Source organism: Pseudochaenichthys georgianus, chromosome 5 (assembly GCF_902827115.2).
Source record: "Pseudochaenichthys georgianus chromosome 5, fPseGeo1.2, whole genome shotgun sequence".
NCBI classification, from domain to species: domain Eukaryota; kingdom Metazoa; phylum Chordata; class Actinopteri; order Perciformes; family Channichthyidae; genus Pseudochaenichthys; species Pseudochaenichthys georgianus.
This window is the reverse complement of record NC_047507.1, coordinates 24,554,873-24,565,891: the sequence shown is the minus strand read 5'-3', so window position 1 is coordinate 24,565,891 and position 11,019 is coordinate 24,554,873. Positions and strand designations below refer to the sequence as shown.

General features: G+C 41.8%; 1 protein-coding gene across 12 annotated transcripts in view; it reads right to left on the bottom strand.

Annotated features, from left to right (window-relative positions):
* Nucleotides 1-305: 305 nt before the first annotated feature.
* The window catches only part of LOC117446295 (R3H domain-containing protein 2), an 81,517-nt gene continuing 70,803 nt past the window's right edge, over nucleotides 306-11,019 (bottom strand). For all 12 annotated transcript variants that reach the window (XM_071203174.1, XM_034082417.2, XM_034082425.2 and 9 more), the window contains 9 exons: nucleotides 10,435-10,570; nucleotides 9,530-9,687; nucleotides 5,956-6,095; nucleotides 5,299-5,399; nucleotides 4,244-4,413; nucleotides 3,934-4,078; nucleotides 3,158-3,249; nucleotides 2,464-2,548; nucleotides 306-1,833 (listed from right to left, as the gene is read on the bottom strand). In XM_071203174.1, coding sequence (XP_071059275.1) covers nucleotides 1,451-1,833; nucleotides 2,464-2,548; nucleotides 3,158-3,249; nucleotides 3,934-4,078; nucleotides 4,244-4,413; nucleotides 5,299-5,399; nucleotides 5,956-6,095; nucleotides 9,530-9,687; nucleotides 10,435-10,570 — 1,410 coding nt within the window. In that variant the 3' untranslated portion in view covers nucleotides 306-1,450. The remainder of the gene's footprint in view (nucleotides 1,834-2,463; nucleotides 2,549-3,157; nucleotides 3,250-3,933; nucleotides 4,079-4,243; nucleotides 4,414-5,298; nucleotides 5,400-5,955; nucleotides 6,096-9,529; nucleotides 9,688-10,434; nucleotides 10,571-11,019) is intronic.

The window sequence follows — 11,019 nt, the reverse complement described above, 5'->3', positions numbered from 1 at the left end:
TTAGATGCATTGATGAAATATAACTTTAGTATAGTAAGGACAAATATATGCAAACATTGAAACTATTTGAAAGGATATGAAGCTTTGTAGATTCAAATCACCCAGCATCCATACATTTTAAGGAGTGATACGTTTATGTTTCTGTTGGTAATAATCTTACCAGTAGCCTACTAACAATTGTAAGTTACTGTATGGAACTCGTGGGGGACCCTTTCAAACAGTGACATAACTAAATGTTACACAGTTCGGTCTGGCTCAGACTTCAGGTCAGCTTCAAATCAAAAAATTAACCACATGACACAGAGGATGTTTTGATAGATTTTTTCTCGACTTTTATATTTTTAAAAACAAACAAAAAATAACAGATTAAATAAAATTTACAGTAGACATATGCAATCATTGTGCACTTTAACTACTTCTTCTGAACGTTCTGCACAGCTGTCAATGAAAAACGCAAACACAATGGGGCGTTGGGGTGGAACTCGGGTCGGGGGGGGATGTGGGTCAGAGGAGAGGGCCGAAGAAGTGAGGTAGAGGGCAGTAAGGAGGAAACAAATGTAGGAGAGGAGAGGGGGATGAAGAGGGGAGGAGTAAAGGATAAAGGAAGACCTACATTTTTTCACTCAAGTGGAAAGAAAGAAAAATCACTAAATATATAGATTTCTTTTATTCCTTACATCACTTATATAAATATATTGAATCCCAAAAAACGAAAACAAAAAATTCTGAGAAAAAAACAAAAACAGCGCAATACAAGAAACCCACAACAGCAGTAAGGCAAACAGAAAGCAAGAGGAGAGAGCAGTGAGGGAGCATGAGAGGTGGCGAGGGAGCAGAGGCAGGATGAGACATGGCAAGAAAAGAGAGCAGAGAGGGTGCGCAACTGTGCGTATGAAAATGTATAAATATGTGAGATTAAGAGACAACTGGGTGACGGAGAGTTAAGGAAGGAGAGACAGCGTTGGGAGGGAAAGGATGGAGGGCAAAGGTTTGACTGTCCAGTGTGTTTTTCTTATGTGTTACGTGACCCTGTTGACTGTGTGTGTGTGTGTGTGTGTGTGTGTGTGTGTGTGTGTGTGTGTGTGTGTGTGTGTGTGTGTGTGTGTGTGTGTGGAGTTTCATGTGTTTCTGTATAATGGCAGCGCACATTCCACGGCAACAGTGAAACACATGGTCGCGTCTCTTGTGTCTGCTATATAAATACAAAACAAAAACAATGAATAAAAACAAAACCAAATTTGCAACCAAACCCAGCCACCTCATGATTCACACCTTCTTCCCTTTTATACATTTTGACACATCATTAAACTCAAGTACATTTTTTTTGTTTTGTTTTTAAATTGTACAATAAGAGCAGTCCGCCTCAGTTCTCCTTCCTGTTCCACCACTCCACCAAGAGTCTCTCTTTCTGTCTGTCTCTTCCACTCTGTCCTGCCTCCCCTCTCCCCCCTCACTGAGAGCTGGCCCTCTCCAGCACGCGCAGGTCATAGTTCTTTTTGGCGGCCCTCAGTTTGAAGAGGCTGGCTCCGCTGTTGTTAAGTTTGAAGGAAGCACTCTGGGCGGCCATGGTGCTGGGGAACACAGCCACAACGGTGTAGAGGTGAGCCGGGTCGACTCCCTTCCCCCCCATGCAGGCCCCGAGGCCGGCGGCGGCACCCGGCCCTGCAGGGCCCCCCCCGGGACAGGGGCCACAGCCCCCTCCCCGGCCTCCCTGGGGCTCCTTCAGCCACTGGATCTGGGCACCGCACATGGACAGCTGGTTGAAGAGCTTCTCAGCCTCCGGTCGGGAGATCCCCTCCGGCAGGTCCGTCACCTCCAGGACTCGACTCACCACTGCACAGAGAGACCGGGGGACGTTAGGGTCTTTACATCAAACACCTGATTCAAAGACCTGCTATGTCTGTTTCAGACTTTTAGCAGCGTGCATTGGTGCACACATCTCATGCCAGAGGAATCTAACTTGGAAAATCAATATGGCTTCTGGAATACTGAAATTCAATGGTATGTTCATAATAAAACATTGATGATTAAATAACTAAAAATACTACATCTTTTTATAGGACCTTCTCTTCTCACATCAAATCCCACAAAGAAGCTCTAGGTCAAACAAATACCTTTGAACTGAAAATGCATTGCAATACATCGCACTGAATCTAACAGGTTTCAATGTGTTCATTTCTATTTAATGGCAATCACAAAATAAGGAGGAGTTTGTGACAGGAAACTAAGGACAAAAAAGCTATTCTGAAAATAAACCTTTTTGTATTTGAAATGTATTTATTAGGATAAACCCCCCCTTGAGATGCACCATCTCAAGGGGGTCCCGAGCACACAGTGTGCTGCCCTCCATTATCTACCATCTCCTCCATGAGAACAGAGCGCTCCTCTCAGTGCCAGCAGAAACACTTCAGGACATCACTGGCAGAGGATATTGTGCTCGGTGAGGATGCACGGCTGACTTACCAACATCAGTGGTGCCGAGGTCTGTTGATTGAGATTTGAGTGTTTGTTTTTTCCCTCGTGCCCCGTGTTTCATTACTCCTTGGCCCTGAACACATCAAATGTTTAATTAGGCTTATTATTACAAGCAGTTCTACAGCAAGGCACTAGGTGGGGGTGAAAGCAATCAGTGTTTGCTAAATGGAAACTCCAGAAGACAAATATCCTGCTCACAGTGTATTATGGCTTAGATTGAAATGGTTACATGCTGCAAAGGACGATTTCAAACTATGTCCACAGCCAACATGTTATGGTTGGATCTGAGGAAAGCTGCCACTGTCCCACAGCTATATTTTATTTATATTCCTGGGTGACTAGTTGGTCACTAACACATTTCTATCACTCTCAACAATACGTAAAAACAAATGCAGATATAAGAATTACATTTATAATAGTACAAAATATGTTCTTGTGTTGTGACAATAATAAATGTCATTGTCTGTCTTGACAAATGACAAACTGGAAGGCGTACATTTGACCTGGTAGTGTGTTTAGAAACATGCTGGAGCTTGCGATTCATGATGGCTCCATTTAAGCTAGACATGAACTGAATAAAAAAAGCGATGCATTCTTGAAATGTCTGTAAGAGCAGGATCAATCTGAGCCTTAAGATGTAGAAGGCTGGAGTTATGCGTTACAGCGGCCTGCCAGTACTGACCTGATGGGAGCTGTAGGAGGACTGGCCATGCATGAGGGGGGGGCACAGGCTGTACTGGAGAGGCTGCCCCAGCAGGGAGTAGCGCCCATCACCTGAAAAACAGAAAGCACCAGTTAAAGTCTTGAATCCTAAAGAAATGGCCTAATAAGTCCAATAAATAATATATAAAGATCAAAGCATGTTCCTGCCATCTTAAAAAAGAAGGTGCTTGATAGATTTCTTGTCGATAGTTTTATGGAATTGGCAAAGGTTTTGAAATCAAGATGTACCTTTAACACGACTGGAGAGTAAAACATTTGTAAAGCACACCAAGCTATGAGAACTGGGTCAAAGGGCCCAATGAAGCTCATTTAGGTATAAAAGCCCTGGGTCATAGTGATATTACTGTGGGTCTCTAACAGTCTTGCGGCTCTGTGTGTGAGGTTTGACCAGGTGGCACAGCGCCACCTGACCAGGTTAAAAAGTCATTGTGGCACAAACAGGGGTTAAAGCACACATTTGTAATAGTTGTGACATTAAAAGTATACACAAATAGTCGACACAAATTACCAGACTTTTGGACAACTAGCAATTGGTAAAAAAACAAAACATGGCGAGTTTAATAATTATGATTAGAAATGAAGAAGGATTGAACACAGGAGAATAAAAATGTCCACTACCTGGTCTGCTTTTAATAGTTGGCTCTAATTTGTAATGGGATGATTGCTGTCTGTTACCAGGTAACGTACAGCTGTTTGTGTGTGCAGGTTTAAACCTTCTCTCTTCTTCATTTGTACCTTGAGCTGGTCCTCCGGGCCGGGGGAACTGTGAAATGAGGGGTAGTGGTCCCAGGCCGGGACAGACGCTGCTGACGCTGCCGGAGGGGGACGGGGTGGGAGACTGAGTGGGGGAGGCCAGGGGACTCGTCAGCTGGGTGCTGGCCTGAACACAAGGAGAAAAACCAAGAGGGAAAATATAAAAAAAACATGAGAGGAGTAGTTCCGTCTTTAATCCTCAGTTTGACCAATAGGTGACTGTTGAATAAATACATGTACATGCATAACAGGATGACCCCCCCCACTGGTGAGGAAGATGTTGTGTGTGTACCTGTGGAGTGTTGTCTGGTTTGTAGAGCTCGCCCGGCTTGCTGGGCCTCTGCTCGATGCTGTAGTATTTGCACGGGTTCCACTGGACCAGGGGGGGGTTCTGGGAAGGCTGCGGTCCGTTGGGGACGCTGAGCTGCATGACCATCACCCCGGGCCCAGGAGGAGGAACGCCTGAGGGACACACAGAGACAGACGTACATAAGATAAACCTGCAATACATGACAACTGGAGGAGCTCAAAACAACAAAGACATCTCTCTCTCTTCATCAAAATATGCCATGAACTCATCAAACGGACCACAAACGTCCTGAAACCATTATTTCAATTGCATCACAGATAAAACAGTGAAAAACAAACATCTTAAAAAGGAATCCAAAATAAAGGTGAAATAGCAACATTTGTTTTCTTTTTAATAATAATTCCTGACCCTTAAAATATTAAAACATTTTAAAGACTGAGGGGATAGTTTCTCAGCAACTAGTGCTTTTCTGCAGAGAACATGAAATTCACACTACCGGCGTAAGAAGATGAAGCACGTTCTTCATCTCAAACACATTTAATACGCTTCAGGAAGACCCAAATCATAGGTTTATTGTTGGATTTGGTCTCAAAGTGGAGGGAAAGTTTAAAATCAAAACCTGAAACCAAGAGTCTGAGTCTGAGAAACCGACCAATCACATAGCTATATGTTGATTTGTGAGTAAACGGCACAAACAGGAGCAGAGGTTGAAAGGATAAAGTGACTACGATCAACATTTACTTTAGGCCTTTCTGACGTGGAGGTTTGTGATTTCTTCAAACATTTCTTTTTTGAGCAAATCGATGAACAAGTTCAACCTGTGAACCCTGTGTACCTCGCTTTACCTTTACCCTAAATACCTTTCACCTGATTCGTGGGTAGGGCAGTTAGAAGTAGGGCATCACTAAATTGCATAATACTCCAGACATTCATTTTGGGAGAATAATGCTCACAAACAAGATATAATGAGTATATAATACTTTAAAAAGCTTCAATGTTGTTTATGAAATGTTTAACTAATCGCCCTTCAGTCTCACCTGAATATTGCTGCTGCAACTGTTGAGGGTTGCAAGGGGACGGCGACTGAGTGATTTGATACTGTTCAGAGCTGGGGGGCTGCAGGTAGCTGACTGACGGGCTGCCGGGTCACACACACGGTCACACACACGGTCACACACACGGGCACACACACACACACACACACACACACACACACACACACACACACACACACACACACACACACACACACACACACACACACACACACACACACACACACACACACACACACACACACACACACACACACACACACACACACACACACACACACACACACACACACACACACACACACACACACACACACACACACACACACACACACACACACACACACACACACACACACACACACACACACACACACACACACACACAATTATTATTATAAAGGTAGCATTTTTCAATTAACACATGCTGGATAAGCTGTTTCTATCCGGGTCTTAGGAGAATCCATCGCCCAAACATTTATTCAGGCAAAAATGTCAGAACATGCAGAGATCCTGCTACTTTCTGTTGTATATGATAGTTATCTAAATATATTTGGATTTTGTACGACCAAACAATTATTAGAGAAATGAGGGAATCAAAAAAGGGAATAATAATGAGTTTGCATTGTTCAGACATACCTTGTGCTGCTCTGCTGTGTGGGGGTGATAACACTGTAGTAGACGGGCATGGGGCCCTGGACCGACTGGCTGACCGGCACCATCACCTGCTGCTGGTACTGCTGCTGCACCACCTGCTGGCTCTCATTTCCCACTGGTACCTGCAACAAGGGAAAGGGCAAGAGAGAAAACACCTTAGGAGAAGTTCTGAGTGCTGTCAAAGCTAAACAACAGTTTGGATCAAAGAAGACCAAACTCTCAGATGGATTAACTCCAGTCATGATGTCATTATTACTTGGTCAGACACGTGTTGCTGTTTCAATAACAAATGTAAGTCTGTTTTTATCTCGTTGTTTGCAAGCGTTCAAAATAGTATTCAAGTAAAGGTATTGGGGTATGTTTACTCAAGTACTGTAATTAAGTACAATTCTGAAGTACGTGCATTACATTTTTGTACTTGTACTCTACTCTTCTATTTGAGTATTACCCCTTTCTACCTCTACATGTTTTTAATATCTTAAAGGTCCCATGTCATGCTTTTCCGGTTATTACCCGTCCCCTTGTGTGTTATGAAAGTTTTTCTGCATGTAAACGGTCTGCAGTCAAAAACCCTCAAAGTACACCCTGCAGTGAGTAAAACTCTAACACAGAAAATACCTCCCCAAAACGCCTCGTTGGAGATTTCTCATTTTCCATTGTTTACTTCCTGGGTATCGCTACGTAGGGATACCCAGTAGCCACGCCCAGAGCTATGGCCGCACCCTCTGCCAGCCTTTCACGAAACAAAGCTTCCCAAACCTTTCGGCACTGAAGGACGATGCTGTTCCTACTTTGTTTGGACCAGCGGGAGATTCGGGTACACAACCTGTAAGTATTCATGGTTGTTTGTGTATTTATGATGTTTAAAACAAACAAGGTATCTACCACGACTGTTTAAATGGGTAAACGTTTTTCGGCTGCTACGTTGGGATCGCGGAGAAATGCTCTCTGCAGACCCATGCTCACAGCGTTATAAACATTTTTCTTACTCAATATCAAGCCACACTTATTGTTTTTACTTCGGCTGTGACTTTATGTGTGCTCAGGATGAGTTTAGCTTGTTCTCGCTGTATCGCCGACCCGGAAGCCTGTCTGCTCCTCGCAGCAGATCGCAGCAACGAGCCTCTCAACGTTGCGACCAATCAGAGCACACTGGGCTCACAGGGAAGGGGGGGCAGGAGCTCCAACAAGCCGTTTAGGACAGAGAGTGAATACCGGTGAATACACATACTTTACAGCAGCGTTTCTCAAAGTGTGGGGCGCAGAGATGTGATAGGTGGGTCGCGAAAAAAAAAAAAATTATTAAAAAAAAAAAAAAGACCTGAAATTTTCCAAAAAAAAAATTCCACATTTATTTATTATTTATACACTGGTGGAATATCAAAACAACGACCCGCCCGGGGTGCAAAACGCATCAATGAAAAGCGACCCTCTACCACACAAAACAACACCTGTAGATAACCCAATTTGTGTTCTTTGAAATTGAAAAGGATATTGCATTGTGTTTGTTACTTTCGTTGCAGTTGTATGTCTTAAGTGTAATCAAGCTGGACGTCCAATCAGCTCCTGTCTTCACAAACTCGCAGAGAGGAGCTTCTTTCATTTAACGCTTCACATTCAAACAGAAACTGAATAGGCAGATTCAAAGAATTTATTTCTTTGGAAATGTTATTTTAAATACAATTTAATCAAGTTATTTTTGGTAAAACTATTGACAAATATTACTAAAAACATATTTAAAAAATATAATTTGCTTTAATGTTTTTAAATATTATTTTGTAGAATATCTTAGGCCCTCAGAGACAGGCTCGCCACTGGTAAAAATCTCTCATACACACGTGTGAAACGGACACACACAACAGCGTTGCAGTCGGGAAGAAAAGCAATGTGGAGCGAGAGAGAGAGCGAGCAAGAGAGAGCACACCTTTATCGATTTAATAAAGTTGTACAAAATAAAGTAAGAAATCATTCCAATGTGTACTATAGGACAGTAAAAAGTTTAAAAGGGGAGTGATTAGTCAAATATGCATAAATAAAAAGAAAGAATGCTAACTAGGTAACATAAGATAAGAATAAACAAGTTTAAATGATTTGTTGTGATCATATTCTAAAGATGTTTGGATTATTGAAAAGTATACAGCTCCCTTTCATCTGAGTGTTGAGAGCTGTATCCATAAATTCATGTTGGGCTCAAAGTAGGGCTGCTCGATTGTGGCAAAAATCATAATCTCGATTATTTGGGTCAATAATTGATATCACGATTATTAAAAACGATTAACCATTTACTTTGAAAAACATCAATTTATTGAAGAAAATCATTTGAAAAGTATGTTTTTAACAGTTGATTACCCTGAACTTTAAGTATAATTCAACTGAAAAACCAATTTAAAAAAAAATAAAATCGTTTTATTTCGATTATGTTGTTTTCATAATCGTTGCAAGCCAAAATCGTAATTGCGATTAAAATACGATTTAATTGAGCAGCCCTAGCTCAAAGTGCACCAGATTGATGCATTCAACTTCAACATTTAAAAAACATCTTCCTGGGGGTGCATGCCCCCGGACCCTCGAGGATGTGATGTCCACCACCAAATAAAGCAGGTTAAAATAATTAAATTGCATACATTTTATTTTAGTAAACACTGAAAATGGGTCCCACAGACCCAAACAGCACACAAAGGTTAAAGGTAGCATATAATAATGTTAAAATGTGCTAAATATATACACTGCAAAAAAACAAAAAAAGAGGAGTAAAAGTAGCTCACGACTTGTTTTATTTTTTGAAAGTAACCCTCATCCTAAAAAAAGTTGGAGACCCCTGTTATAGAACAATACATTTGACAATTTTAAGCTTGGCCTACCATTTTATTGGAGCGATGAGGAACAGGTGGGGCTTGAAAAGGCCCACCTGTTCAAAGTGGGGAATGGCAGACAAAGTTTGAGAACCACTGCTTTACAGAGATGCCGTATGAGAAACCAATGTGAGTTTGGAAAATTGCACAGTATAAATCTATTTTAGTATAACCCATTAATGGATTTATGATCAGTAGAAATGGCCATGACATGGGACCTTTAAGATACTTTGAGGATGCAAAATATAACCAAGAGATAAATTATGATGGTTATCAGTAAGGATACAATTCTATTGATCACCTGGTCAAATTGACAAGCTATGCATGAAGCACTTAAAATATTAAATGGACTAAGTGAAATATTTGAGTACTTCTCCTCCACTGGTTGTGGGAGTCTGTTGGCTGTAGCTGACCCGGCAGATGAGCAGCTATTTCATGAAAATAAAATGTACAGTAACCTTTGAATAATGTACACGTTTGCCACGTTATCAATAAAGTGATGTTAATATGGGTGGTGAAGGCCTTTTCAAAATAAATTGTTTTCAAAAGTGTGCACCAGATGGAGCTGTTAACCATGCCAAGATCAGCCACATGTATGGAGCCACTGGTGGCGCTTTAAGTCTCCAGGCAAGGCACATGTTTGTATTGATAATAGCAAAACTATCAAAATGGCATTATTTTGGCTGACTTTAAACTGTCCATACCTGATATGATGGCATCTGCGGGTACTGAACCATTATGCTCTGCATCTGTCCTCCCATGCTGGCCCTCTGGGAGTTGAGCAGGCCGGGGTTCTGGGGCTGCTGCACTCCCATCATGCCCTGGTAGCTCGGCTGCTGGCTGGGCATCATGGTCTGGAGACCTGAGGACAGCAGAGAAACTATTTGAAAAGGCGAATGATAAAGTAAGAGTATAAGAGTATATTACAAGAGAGGAGAAGAAGAGAAGAAGGGTGGTTGGGCCTTTGACTGTAAGGGGAACATCACATTACAACAGGCAGACGTACAGATGACTTCAACAAACACAGAAACTCCATTTCAGAACAAAACATTGAGTTTACTTGGATGATGACACAAAGGAAATAACACATTTCTCTGGATGAACTTGACATTTTTATAAAGTAAAAAATGCTAGAATGTTAGCACTTTATGTTTGCATTTCCAATGGTTTATCTTTGAAGCTATATGGAGAAAGCCAACAAGCTTCATACCGTCACAAAGCTCATACTTCAAACCACGCAGCGGCCATGTGCATGATGTAAGGAAAGACTGACTGCAGTGTGCATGATGGATTTGGCAGCCTTCGCTATGAGCCAGAGTCCGTTCTGGTTGATGGTCTGTTGCTAACTGTACAAACACATAATCAACCTTGACAGTCCCCAAATGAAAGAGACTGAGGGATAAAGGTGTCAAGGTTTTCCGAGAAAAAAAATAAAGAGCTCTATTTTGGTCCTAGCATATTTGATTTGGCAGGACAATGCAGGGGAAAGGTTGTTTAAAATCAACCTTTTACCTTCAACCTTTTACCTGGTAGACAGAGTATTGTTGAGTCATTCTTTTTGCAGCTGGAACAACATAATACAGTAGCATAACAAAATGTTCAAACTGACCTGACTGCTGTGTGGGCTGAGGCATGGCTTGTGTGCGCTGCGCAGGATAAGACACCTGGTGGGAGATGGGCTGGGGCACACGGTACTGCTGGCCTGAGCTGGGATACTGACCAGGAGGGTAGTATGACACCTGTATCTGGAGACAAAAACACATGTATAGAGATTCAAATACTAAATGAGAGAAAAATTACTTTGGATGAATAAAAGTGACTCCGTCTTTCCTGGTATTGCGTCAGTGCCATTTCTACACGGAGGCAATACCAGGAAAGATTGTATTTTCATGGCATTGAGAGCACATTATTTCATTTTTAAATGTTTTATCAATAATTATCGAATACTTATTCGTATTAAACGGGCCCCGGGGCTGAATTATTATAGACCGTGGTACCGTTAAGCTCCGTAGTTAGCGGTCTTTTTATCGGTACTGGAGACAAAATATGTCATGTGTATTATTGCTACACAAACATTATATTGCAGTTTTAGTGTCGCCAATTCCGTTTCTAACACGCAAAAAGACTGCAAAATGCTTCTATGTTTATTTTTAGTATTTTTGATCTCTCTCTCCCGCCTGCTTGCGAGGGGGCG